Raw genomic sequence first — 13,600 nt, 5'->3', positions numbered from 1 at the left:
GCATTTTGGAATATTTAGGAAAGGTAAAATCCACGCTTGAACATTTGGGACATTTAGGAAAGGTAAAATCCACCCTTGAGCATTTTGGAATATTTAGGGAAGGTAAAATCCACTCTTGAACATTTTGGGTATACTTAGGAAAGGTAAAACCCACCAATGAACATTTGGGAATCTTTAGGAAATGTGAAATCCACCCTTGAGCATTTGAGAATACTTAGGGAAGGTAAAATCCACCCTGGAACATTTTGGGAATATTTAGGAAAAATAAAATCCACCCTTGAGCATTTTGGAATATTTAGGAAAAATGAAATCTCTCCTTGAATATTTTGGGAATATTTAGGAAAGGCAAAATCCACGCTGGAGCATTTGGGAATGAGCTCCCCCGACCCGCCTTGTGCTGGGGCAGAAAAGCAATTTCCATCTCATGAATATGGATGAGAGAGCAGAAACCACGGCCGGGCCAATCCAGGGATCTCATTAAGCACTAAATCCCTTTTTTTCCCAGGGATTAATGGGGCAAGAAGCTCCTGGTGCCTTCAGCTCCCGTGCCAGGAGCTGTTTTTCGGAGCTGCTGGACGGCATCAAAGTCGATTTTCAAACACAAATTTGTAACTTATGCACGGGCACGTTCCTGCAGGGATCGGACACGCCCAGAAAATTCCCATAAAAACCTCTGGGATGAGGGAAGGAGAGGTTGGGTTGTTTCTTTAAAGCTTGAGGGCATGTTGGAATAGAAGGAGGAGGTTTGGTTTGTTTGGGATTTTATTTTTGGTGTTGTTTGGGGAGGATTTTTAGGCTGGGTTATCCCTGCCTGAAGCCAAGGGGTTTTGGGAGGAATTTCAAGGGTTTTGGGAATATTTATAAGGTTTTGGGATGAATTGCAAGGTTTTTTGGGAGGAAAGAGAAGGTTTTGGGAGGAAAAAGAAGGTTTTTGGGAGGAAAAAGAAGGTTTTTGGGAGGAATGAGAAGGTTTTTGGGAGGAATGAGAAGATTTTGGGAAGAATTACAAGGTTTTGGGAGGAATGAGAAGGTTCTTGGGGAGAATGAAATTTGTGGGAGGAATTACAAATTTTGGGAGGAATGAGCAGGTTTTAGGGGAGAGTTACAAGGTTGGGGAGGAAAAGAGAAGGTTTTTGAGAAGAATGAGAAGGTTTTGGGAAGAACTACAACATTTTGAGGAGGAATTAGAAGGTTTTGGGAGGAATGAGAAGGTTTTTGGGACGAATTACAAGATTTTGAGGAGGAATGAGAAGGTTTTGGGAGGAATGAGAAGGTTTTGGGGAGGAATTAGAAGGTTTTGGGAGGAATGAGAAGGTTTTGGGGAAGAATTACAACATTTTGAAGAGGAAAGAGAAGGTTTTTGAGAAGAATGAGAAGGTTTTTGGGAAGAATGAGAAGGTTTTTGGGAGGAATTACAACATTTTGAGGAGGAAAGAGAAGGTTTTGGGGAGGAGTTGAGAAGGTTTTGGGGAGGAGTGAGAAGGTTCTTAGGAGGAAAGACAACGTTTGGGAAGAATTACAAGATTTTGGGGAGGAATGAGAAAGTTTTGGGGAGAGATGACAAGGTTGTGGGAGGAATGAATTTTCTGGGGAGGAATTACAAGGTTTTGGGAGGATTGAGAAGATTTTTGAGAGGAAAGAGGTTTTTGAGAAGGTTTTGTGAGGACTCCAGCCATGGAATGCCTCTCATTGATGGCTCCAAGTGGTCTGCACTGGCAAGAATCCAGGATTTTCTGGAAACAAGGATTTCCTCCCCCTCTCCTCTGTTTTCTAAGTAATTTTTTTCTCATTAAAAATAAAATTAAATCAGTGTTTTCTGCCTTGCCTGGAGATGTTGTCCCCACCAGCTTTATCACCACAGCCTGTTCCTTTTTCCCTGCCAGGGTGGTGGGATGAGATGGATTTAAGGTCCTTTCCAACCCAAACCATTCCATAATTCCGCTGCCCAAACTCCTCCAGCTCCAGGAGTTGGAAATTTGGGCTGAAATTCCCCCTAAAACGTGAGAGACACTTGCAGAGGACGCAGCTTGGGGGGCTCAGTAAAAGGATCCTCACTGGGATTTCTCTTCCCTCCAGAAATCCCTGTCCCTAAATCCTCACAAGGCCAACCCAAGAGGAGAAAACATCACCCAAAAAGTGATTTTTTTCGCTCGTTTTGCCTCGGGGGAAGTTGAGTCTCTGCCCCGGCAGGCGCTGCCAGTGTTTATTTAGTTGCTAACAACCATCAAGATCCACACCCAGCCCTTCAAAAAACACCCTCCTGCTTCCTCCCTGACTCAGCCGCACCTCACACAGCCCCGGGGGCGGTTTGGGATCACCAACAGCCCCAAACGGACCCGAAATGCAGGGATTAGAGCAGGAAAAATGGAATTTCCTGCCCTCCATTCCTGTGTTTGTTATAGTAAATTATGGGGGTGATTTGGGATCACCAACAACCCCAAACTCACCTGAAACGCAGAAATATTTCAGCTTTAAAGTGGGAAAAACTGAATTTCCTGCCCATTTTCCCTGTTTCTTTACAGTCAGTTTTGGGGGCGGTTTGGGATCACCAACAGCCCCAAACGGACCCGAAATGCACGGATTAAAGCAGGAAAAACTGAATTTCCTGCCCTCCATTCCTATGTTTGTTATGGTCAGTTTTGGGGGTGGTTTGGGATCACCAACAGCCCCAAACTCACCTGAAATGCAGAAATAATTCAGCTTTAGAGCAAGAAAAACTGAATTTCCTGCCCAATTTTCCCTGTTTCTTTATAGTCAGTTTTGGGGGCGGTTTGGGATCACCAACAGCCCCAAACTCACCTGAAATGCAGAAATAATTCAGCTTTAAAGCAGGAAAAACTGAATTTCCTGCCATCCATTCCTATGTTTGTTATAGTAAATTATGGGGGTGATTTGGGATCACCAACAGCCACAAACTCACCTGAAATGCAGAAATATTTCAGCTTCAAAGCAGGAAAAACTGAATTTCCTGCCCAATTTTCCCTGTTTCTTTATAGTCAGTTATGGGGGTGATTTGGGATCACCAACAGCCCCAAACTCACCTGAAATGCAGAAATAATTCAGCTTTAAAGCGGGAAAAACTGAATTTCCTGCCCTCCATTCCCACTTCTTACAGTCAATTATAAATTATATTCTAGAGCAGCTCTAGGCATGATCCCAAGAGAAAATTCCTGATTTTCTCCCCAAAGGAGGCACAAGAGAAGAGGCTGAAGGAATCCTGCTCAGATTTTGGGAATATTTGGATGGTTTGAAAACAGAAGTCTCAAAGATTTGCTGGATTTGGTTGGGTTTTGAGTAAAAAGCAAGGAAATGAGCCAGGAAATAAATAGATTTTATTTCTAAATAAATAAAGGCATTTCATGCCTCTGGATGATCCCCCTGACCATTCCACATCCCAAATTCCCAGTGTGTGGAATAATCTGGGTATGGGAGCTTTAAAAAGCATTGCTGGAGCTTTTCAGAAGAAAATCCCAATTAATAAAAGAGATCCCAACTGATAAAAATAAAATAAATCCCAATTAATAAATAAAGATCCCAGTTAATTAAAAATTAAATAATCCCCTTAGCTTTATTTTAAAAGCATGTGGGGAGGGTGGAAAATTGGGGATTTTCCAGCTAAATTTGCTGGAGCTGAAATCCCATTTTTTGCTGGAGATTTAGAGAGAAAAACCCTGGAAAATCAGTTTATCAGGGGCTAAAAACATACGTGGTTTGATCAGTACATGATTGAATTATTGTGATTTTCTCTTGTGATTTTATTTCAGCTGGGATGGAGCCAAATTTGGGGTTTTGGGTTCATTTTGGTTAAATGTAGGCAGAGGAAAGAATAATTTGGGGACAGCTCAATGGGCTCAAAAGGGCTGGTGGTGAGTTTGGGAAATCTGACAGGAATATTTTGAAACTTTAAAAATCCTGGAGGGTTGGGATCAAAAATCCTGGAAATTACAATTCATTTATTTTGACCAAAAAAAAAAAAAAATTGGAGTTCCTTTGGTGGGTGTGCCTCAAAATCCCACAGGTCCAGCAGAGGCTGATCCTTTTTAAAGAATAAATTCAAAAATGAAGTGAAAGAAAAGCTGAACTTTAGCCCAGGGATTCCCTTTTTTTTTTTCCTTTTGGAAAGTTTCTGTGAAAATGATTGTTGATATTTTAATTTCACAAGTGCTTAGTGGGAGAAATTCTAGCACAGGGGATTTTTTCGCTACGTGAAGAGCTTGTCTGATTAAAAAAAAAAAAAAAAAAAAGGAAACTAAAATAAGAAAATCCTCCTCCCTTAGGGCAGATTTCCCTGTCTGAGCACTCCCATTGCATCAGGAACACAGAATTCCCTCAGGAACAAAATAAATCTAAAAAAATCAGGTTCAGAGGGTCACAACCCAGAATTTGCCTGGGCATGATCCAGCAATGCCAGGGGAATAATTAATTCTGAAGAAATAATTCACAAGAAATAATTCAGAATAATGAATTCTGAAGAAATAATTCAGAATAAATAATCCAGAAAAAATATTCATATTAAGTAGTTCAGAATAATTAATTCAGAAAAATGAATTCTGAAGAAATAATTCAGAATTATTCAGAAGAAATAATCCAGAAGAAATAATTCAGAATAATCCAGAAAAAATATTAAGAAAAAATAAGAATAATTAATCCAGAAGAAATAATCAGAATAACTAATTCCAAATAAGTAATTCAGAAGAAATAATCCAGAAAAAATATTCAGAATAATTCAGAATATTTAATTCTGAATAATAATTCAGAAGAAATAATCCAGAATAATTAATTCCGAATAAATAATCAAGAAGAAATAATTCAGGGAAAAAAATTAATTCAGAAGAAATAATTAATTCAGAAATGCAAATGAGGTGACATCAGCAGGATGCCCTGGTCATGAGGTCACACAGGAAATGCCCCACTAGCAAATTGCCTTTAATCTCAGCCTAATAAACCTTAAACCCCACTTAGTTAAGCTTCAACTAAAGAGGTGTTAAACAGGAAAATTCCTTTTTCTCTTCGTGTCCCCATCTGGACAGACAGATGGAAAATGGGGAGGAGTTTTTCCCCCAAGAAAATCAGGAAAAGCTTCAACTCCTTCAGGAGGGATGAAGGAATTTCTCCTTCAGAAAATTGGGAAAAGCTTCACCTCAGGACAGATGAGAGAGTTTTTTCCTCAGAAAAAAAGCAAAAGCATCCCCTCAGGACAGATGAAAAGAGTTTTTCTGTCAGAAAAGTGGGAAAAGTTTCGTTTCAGGAGGGATAAAGGAGTTTTTCCCTAAAAAAAAAAAAAAAAAAAAAAAAAAAAAAAAAGTAGGAAAAGCTTCACCTCAGGAAGGATGAAGGAGTTTTTCCTTCAGAAAATCAGGAAAAGCTTCACCTCAGGAGGGTTGAAAGAATTCCTCCTTCAGAAAAATGGACAAAACTTCACCTCAGGACAGACAGAAGGACAGTGGGAAGGAGTTTTTCCCTCAGAAAAGCAGGAAAAGCTTCACATCAGAAGGGATGAAGGAATTTTCCCCTCAGAAGAGCTTCACCTCATGACAAATGTAGGATTTTTTCCCTCAGAAAAGCAGGAAAAGCCTCACCTCAGGACAAATGTAGGATTTTTTCCCTCAGAAAAGCAGTAAATGCTTCACCTCAGAAGAGACAGACTGACAATGGGAAGGAATTTTTCCCGCAGAAAACCCTCACCTCAGAATGGATGAAGGATTTTTTTCCCTCAGAAAATCAGGAAAAGCCTCACCTCAGGATGGATGAAGGGATTTTTTCCCAAGAAAATCAGGAAAAGCCTCATCTCAGGTGAGATGAAGGAATTTTCCCCCAATAAAAGCAGGAAAAGCTTCACCTCGGGATGGATTAAGGATTTTTTCCCTCAGAAAAGCAGGAAAAGCTTCACCTCAGGAGAGTGGGAAGGAATTTTTCCCTCATAAAAGCAGGAAAAGCTTCACCTCAGGTGAGATGAAGGAATTTTCCCCCCAAAAAATCAGGAAAAGCTTCACCTCAGAATGGATGAAGGAATTTTTTTCCCAAGAAAAGCAGGAAAAGCTTCACCTCAGGTGAGATAAAGGAGTTTTTCCCTCAGAAAAGCAGGAAATGCTTCACCTCAGGAGAGACAGATGGACAATGGGAAGGAATTTTTCCCTCAGAAAAGCCTCACCTCAGAATGGATGAAGGAATTTTTCCCCAAGAAAATCAGGAAAAGCTTCACCTCAGGACAAATGTAGGATTTTTTCCCTCAGAAAAGCAGGAAAAGCTTCACCTCAGGTGAGATGAAGGAATTTTCCCCCAATAAAAGCAGGAAAAGCTTCACCTCGGGATGGATGAAGGAGTTTTTCCCTCAGAAAAGCAGGAAAAGCCTCACCTCAGGATGGAAGATGCAATTTTTCCCCAAGAAAAGCTTCCCTTCAGGACGGATTAAGGATTTTTTCCCTCAGAAAAGCAGGAAAAGCTTCACCTCAGGAGAGTGGGAAGGAATTTTTCCCTCAGAAAAGCCTCACTTCAGGATGGATGAAGGATTTTTTTCCCTCAGAAAAGCTGGAAAAGCCTCACCTCAGGATGGAGGATGCAATTTTCCCCCAAGAAAATCAGGAAAAGCCTCACCTCAGGTGAGATGAAGGAATTTTCCCCAAAAAAAGCAGGAAAAGCTTCACCTCGAGATGGATGAAGGAGTTTTTCCCCTCAAAAAAAAAAGCGGGAAAAGCGGGGAAAGTTTCACCTCAGGAGGGATGGAGGAATTTTTCCCTCAGAAAATCAGGAAAAACCTTACCTCAGAATGGATGAAGGAGTTTTTCCCCAGGAAAATCAGGAAAAGCTTCACCTCAGGACAAATGTAGGATTTTTTTCCCTCAGAAAATCAGGAAAAGCTTCACCTCAGGACAAATGTAGGATTTTTTTCCCTCAGAAAATCAGGAAAAGCTTCACCTCAGGACAAATGTAGGGTTTTTTTCCCTCAGAAAATCAGGGAAAGCTTCACCTCAGGACAAATGTAGGGTTTTTTTCCCTCAGAAAATCAGGAAAAGCTCCACCTCAGGACAAATGTAGGATTTTTTTCCCTCAGAAAATCAGGAAAAGCTCCACCTGAGCTCCGTAAATCCCTTCAATCCCCAGCTTTAAGGACAATTTCCCACCCAGCCAGTCCAGCTGGTTCTCACCCCCACCCAGGGCACTGAAATCAAAATAAAACAATATTTGAAGAGGCTTTGCAGAGTTTGCCTTCCTGGCCCTTGAAAAAACGCTGATTTTGTGGGGAAAACACATTTATTTCACCCAATATCCAACCTGAGGTGGGGTTGGAATTTGGGATTGAGGCAGGAGCAGCAATGTTGGGAGAGGAGGACTCAGAGGCCTTGAGCCTTGAAAAATGTTATTAAAACATTAATATTTGTGTTTTTACAGCCTAAAAACACCATAAAAAAATGAGCATTAAACACAAAAAGGGGTTTTTGAGAGCCCTCAGATTCTCAAAGGAACTTGGAAACTGAGCTGGTCAGCATCTAAAAAGAATTTTAATGAATATTTCTCTTCAAATAACTCCAAAATTTCAGCTCTGGCAGAGCTCTGGCGTCACTGCAAGCGTCTCTAAATATTGGAATGCATTTTGAAATGCCAAGAAAACAGGAACTGCACCTTTGCTCCTGCCAGGAGGTCAAAGTGCTGCAGTGGGAGGGCACAAAAAGTGACATTTTGTGGGTAAAGCTCATTTATTTCACACCACATCCCACCTGGAATTTGGGATTGAGGCAGGGTTGGGAGAGGAGCAAACCCAGCTGGGCACGACCCTAAATTCAAAACCCTGAAAACTCCACAGAAATGGCCAAAAGAGGGGATTGCAAATATTGTAAATTCATTTTCAGGTGTTGTAAATTGATTTTCAGGTGTTGTAAATTCATTTTCAGGTGGTGTAAATTGATTTTCAGTACCTTAAAGTCGAGGCTGCTCAGGCTGACAGCGTCGTCATCCTTCTCTCGGCGCTTCCTTTTCTGTGAGAAACCAAACAAAATGATGGGTTTGGGGTCAGAAATGTAATTTTGAATACAGTAATCTGGAAATATTTCATTTTTTACATGCCCAGCTAAGTGCAAGTACTCAAAAATTAAAAGTTGAACACAATTTTTTTGTTATTTAATGAAGTTTGTCACCTGGAAATTAAATTATTTGTCTTAAAGCTTCTCATCCATTAATTCTGGTTGGGAATTGAATTTTTAAGTAGGAAGTGGCAGCAGCAGGGATCACTGGGAAATGATTTGGGATTTATTTAAAGTCATAAGATCCTGGATTGAAAGGGATTTTGGGATCCTGTTCCAAATCTGTCACCTCCACTATCCCAGGGTGCTCCAACCTGGCCTTGGACATTCCAGGGATCCAGAAGTTCTGGATTTTTATTTATTTATTTCTATTTTTCTTATTTTTATTTATATTTTCATTATTATTTAGGATGTCCCTGCCTGTGTGTGAGAGCTTTGGGATTTCCCATTCCTTTGGGCATGGCCAGCACAGGGCTGTGGCTGCAGAATTCCTGCTGGGAATGCGAGTGGCTAAAAAAAACCAAGGATTTTTGTGGGATAAAAATGAGGTTTTTGGCCTGGGAATTCTCAGCTCTTTTCCCTTCCCAAGAACAGAACCACTGGAATAATGATCAAAGGCATCTGCACTAAGATTCCTGTTATTTCCCACTGTTTCTGGAATATTAAAGTAAAAAAATGCCCTTTCGCCCAGCCTCAAATCCTGTGGAAAAATTTCCTTTTTCCCAAATTTATTTAAGTGGAAAATTCCCCTTCTCACACCCCCAAAACCTGTGGAAAAAGTTCATTTCCCCCAAAATTATTAAAGTAGAAAATTCTCCTTCTTCCACCCCTCAAATTGTGTGAAAAAAAAAATTTTCTTTTTCCCAAATTTATTTCAGTGAAAAAATCCCTTTGTCTCATCCCCTAAATCCTGTAGAAAAAAATTCCTTTTCCAAAAAAATTTTAAAGTGGAAAATTCCCTTTCTCCCATCCCCCAAATCCTGTGGAAAAAAATTTCTTTTTCCCAAATTTATTTCAGTGAAAAATTCCCTTTCTCTCATCCCTAAATCCTGTAGAAAAAAATTCCTTTTCCGATTTTTTTTTAAAGTGGAAAATTCCCTTTCTCCCATCCCCTAAATCCTGTGGAAAAAAAATTTCTTTTTCCCAAATTTATTTCAGTGAAAAAATCCCTTTGTCTCATCCCCTAAATCCTGTAGAAAAAAATTCCTTTTCCAAAAAATTTTTAAAGTGGAAAATTCCCTTTCTCCCATCCCCCAAATCCTGTGGAAAAAAAATTTCTTTTTCCCAAATTTATTTCAGTGAAAAAATCCCTTTCTCTCATCCCTAAATCCTGTAGAAAAAAATTCCAAAAAATTTTTAAAGTGGAAAATTCCCTTTCTCCCATCCCCCAAATCCTGTGGAAAAAATTTCTTTTTCCCAAATTTATTTCAGTGAAAAAATCCCTTTCTCTCATCTCTAAATCCTGCAGAAAAAAAATAATTTTCCAATTTTTTTTAAAGTGGAAAATTCCCTTTCTCTCATCCCCAAATCCTGTAGAAAAAAATTCCTTTTCCAAAAAAATTTTTAAAGTGGAAAATTCCCTTTCTCCCACCCCTAAATCCTGTGGAAAAAAATTTCTTTTTCCCAAATTTATTTAAGTGGAAAATTCCCCTTCTCCTGGCCTCCAAATTGTGTGGAAAAAAAATTCCTTTTCCCAAAATTATGAAACTCTCAGATGCAATTTAGGGGCTTTGTAGAGCAGAAAATTAAAAGAAATGCTGCTCGTGAAGGAAAATGAAAATATTTTGGGATTTTATTCAGAACACCTCAGGGCTGATCATGGAATTTCAAGGATTCTGAGGGAAGCTCCAGGAATTCTTTGGAAGCAGTGACTGGGTTTGAATTGGGAAATAATTCCAATTAAATTCTCCTCCTTTTTAGCCTGGATCCCTTGCAGGAGGTGAGAGCAGGACCAGCCCCTGCCCCACTCCCAAGTTCAAAAGTCGCTTTTTGTGCCCTCCCACTGCAGCACTTTGACCTCCTGGCAGGAGCAAAGGTGCAGTTCCTGTTTTCTTGGCATTTCAAAATGCATTCCAATATTTAGAGACGCTTGCAGTGACGCCAGAGCTCTGCCAGAGCTGAAATTTTGGAGTTATTTGAAGAGAAATATTCATTAAAATTCTTTTTTAGATGCTGACCAGCTCAGTTTCCAAGTTCCTTTGAGAATCTGAGGGCTCTCAAAAACCCCTTTTTGTGTTTAGTGCTCCTTTTTATGGTGTTTTTAAGCTGTAAAAATACAATTTTAATATTTTTTATAACATTTTCAATAGTTACAGTAATTTTTAATTTGTTTTGCCTGTCCACACCATGCTTATATAATATTAAATATTATTTAATATTAAATATATCCAGCTCGTGGTGGTGTTTAACAGAAATTCACTCACTAATTCCTTATATTTTTGGTTTTTTTTTTTTTGCAATTTGGCTGTTGTTTTCTTTCCTCAGCTCAGATTCAAGGATAAAATTCCTCACTTATTTCAATTTTTCTTTCTGAGTTTGCAAAGACAAGATCCCAACTCTCACGTGAATCCCTCCTCTGACAGATTTCCTGAAGCAGAGAGGAAAAAATTCCCTTATTTCTGTCTCCATCCTTTTCCAGACCCCCTGAAAGCCTTGGAAAAAAAAATGCAAATCCAGCTTTTTATTTTTCTTTGGGATCAGGGAATTATTCCAGCTCGGTTCTCTCTCCAAGCCTGCTCTGGCCACACTTTTCCAGGTGATTTTTCCTAAAAAAAAAAAAACCTTGAGGATTTCAGGATTTTTTTCCAGGTGATTTTTCCCAAAAAATGAAGATTTAATGATTTCTTTATAGGAAAAAAAAAAAAAATGCAATAAAGACCCCCCCCCTCCCCCTTTTTGAGGGGATTTATTTTTTGGGATTTATTGGTTCCTTATGGGGTGGAGGATTTAAATTTTTCCCATAAAGCTCCAGCCCAAAGCCAGACACAAAAATGAGGCCAAAATGTTGTTTTTAAACTGGCGAGACTCAGGATTCCATTGGCTGCGGCTCCATTTCCTCTGCCCAATAATTTAATTCTGGATAAAATCTTAGACATTGCACTCCAGAGCCAGAAGAGAGAGGAAAAAAAAAAATCCAGGGAAAAAGGCTCAAATCCAAGGATTTGGAGCCACAGGATGGAAAAGCAACTGAAAAATGCTTTTTTTCTCCCATTTTTGGGTCTTCTACCATCCATTATCCCACTCATTCCCCTTCTCCCAGCCCCTAAATCCTGTGGAAAAAAATTTCTTTTCCCAAAATTACTGAAGTAGAAAATTCTCCTTCTTCCAGTCCCCAGACTGTGTGGAAAAAAATTCCTTTTCCCCAGGTTATTAAAGGGGAAATTTTCCCTTTTCCCAGCCCCCAAACTGTGTGGAAAAAATTCTTTTTCCCAAAGTTATTAAAGGGGTAAATTCCCCTCCTCATGGTCCCCAAATCCTGTGGGAAAAATTCCTTTTCCCAAAATTATTGAAGTGGGAAATTTCCCTTCTCATGGCCCCCAAATTCAGTGGAAAAATTCCTTTTTCAAAAGTTCTTAAAGGAGAAGATTCCTTTTTTTCCCAGCCCTCAAATCCTATGGAAAAAATTCCTTTTCCCAAAATTATGAAACCCCCAGACCCAATTTAGGGGCTTTGTAGGGCAGAAAATTAAAAGAAATGCTGCTCATGAAGCAAAATGAAAATATTTTGGGATTTTATTTCAGAACACCTCAGGGCTGATCATGGAATTTCAAGGATTCTGAGGGAAGCTCCAGGAATTCTTTGGAAGCAATGACTGGGTTTGAATTGGGAAATAATTCCAATTAAATTCTCCTCCTTTTTTTTTGTGTCAGTCCAGGATATTTTGGTTTGGAAGGATCTGAGTGGTTTTTGGTGCTTTTTGCCCACCTGAAGTCAGAAACTTTAATGAGATTTTTAGGATCATTAAATCCACAAAGCTCCAATTTTCCCAGAAATAAATCCTCAAAAAAAAAAAATTAAACTGAAATTTAATAAAATTAAATGAAAGGAAATAAAATTAAATGAAGGGAAACATTCCATGAGGAATTTTGCTTCCAGTCAGAGGATGTTTACACCCAAACTGATTTAATTTTTTCTTAGAATTGTGTAGAACAAGCACTGATCATTCCCTAAAAATCCATCCCACTTTGGCAGACATGGAAAATTCTGGCTTAGAATTTTAAATTTCTTCCCAAGCCAGGTTCATTTTCCAGCCTTTTGGCCAAACCTCTGCATAAATTATCTTATGAAAAGAGGATTTTTGGGACTGGCAAAAATTTTGGGGAAAAAAAAAATTAGTTTGTGTTGTTAGAGCACAGAATTTTCAGATTTAAAAGAATAAATTAAAAGGTTTTGTAAGAATTAAAAATCTGGGTTTAATGGAACTGAAAGTTTCTAAAATTCAGCAAAATTTGAATTTAGGAGAATTTGTGGGTTTGGCTGTGCCAGATCAGCTCATCCCAAAATTCCAGGGGTTGGGTTTGGAAAGGGAATTTTTTTAGGTTTGAGGATGGGATCAGCATTTCCATGGGCAGCAAATGATGGGAATGAGCTTTAGGATGGGACAGGAGCTGGAATTCCTCAAAACCCTCCGTGCCTGAAGGACAGACAATTCCAGAGGGAAATTCCAAAGGGAAATCCTTCCCTACCTGCTCCAGGCCTTGGGAAATAAAGGATGGAAAAAAGAGTTCACAGGAAGACCAAAATTTCCCTCTGAGGAGCTTCTCCACACCAATAAAATCCAGATTTTTTTTTTTTTTTTTTTGCATTTAAGGAATAAAAAACTCCTCATTTTATTTTCACACCATGCCAGGGCTAAAACACATCAGAAAATCAGGAATTCAGCATGGAAAAGTGTCCAGAATTTCCCTGAATTCTGGCTGAGCTCAGGAGCTGGAAAACTCAGGAATTATTCCAAGGAAAATGTTGATTTTCCTTCTTTTCCAGAGGAGTTTTCACCTCTGGATTCCTGCTTTTCCTTCACCTCTGGATTCCTGCTTTTCCAGCTGTTTTACTCACCAGGGTGAAATCCCAGTGTGGGCCTGGAGTCAGGAATGTGAAGGAGCTGCCTCGTCTCAGAGGATACCTGTGAGGAAAACAATTATTATTATTATTATTATTATTATTATTATTATTATTATTATATTTCTATTATTATTTAATTCCTGCTGCAGAATTGATAAATTCCATGTTTCCCACAGCTCCCAGCACAGCCAAGGCAAGGAAAGGAGGATTTTTTTGGGAAGTGGAAAGCCAAAGGATTGTCAGCGTTCCCCACCAAAATTTTTAATTTTGGGTTCACAATCCTGATTTTCTGTAATAAAAAGGGGCTTTGTGTAAAATTTTCCACTGGGAATTGTAAGAAAAGCTCTTTTTGATCCCAAATTTAAAAAAAAAAAGAAAGGGAGGATACAACAGCAAAAATAAAAAATAATCATAATTTACAGCCTCATTTTCCTATTTTGACAAGGCAGCCTTGGAGCTTCCCATAGAATTCCAGGCTGGAATTGCACTGGGAGATTTCCTGGAGGGAATTTTCCTCCTGG

The 13,600-nt window shown here is 39.1% G+C and overlaps 1 protein-coding gene across 1 annotated transcript in view; it reads right to left on the bottom strand.

The window, feature by feature from the left end:
• NET1 (neuroepithelial cell transforming 1) overlaps positions 1 to 13,600 on the bottom strand; it is a 56,704-nt gene that overhangs the window by 17,076 nt on the left and 26,028 nt on the right. Inside the window, exons 2-3 of the mRNA XM_053978962.1 lie at positions 13,074 to 13,140; positions 7,914 to 7,973 (exon numbers count right to left, since the gene is read on the bottom strand). Coding sequence (XP_053834937.1) covers positions 7,914 to 7,973; positions 13,074 to 13,140 — 127 coding nt within the window. The remainder of the gene's footprint in view (positions 1 to 7,913; positions 7,974 to 13,073; positions 13,141 to 13,600) is intronic.

The sequence above is a fragment of the Vidua macroura genome, chromosome 5 (genome assembly GCF_024509145.1).
Source record: "Vidua macroura isolate BioBank_ID:100142 chromosome 5, ASM2450914v1, whole genome shotgun sequence".
In the NCBI taxonomy this organism is placed as follows: Eukaryota; Metazoa; Chordata; class Aves; order Passeriformes; family Viduidae; genus Vidua; species Vidua macroura.
The sequence above is the reverse complement of the archived record's forward strand: the minus strand, read 5'-3'. Positions and strand labels throughout refer to the sequence as shown.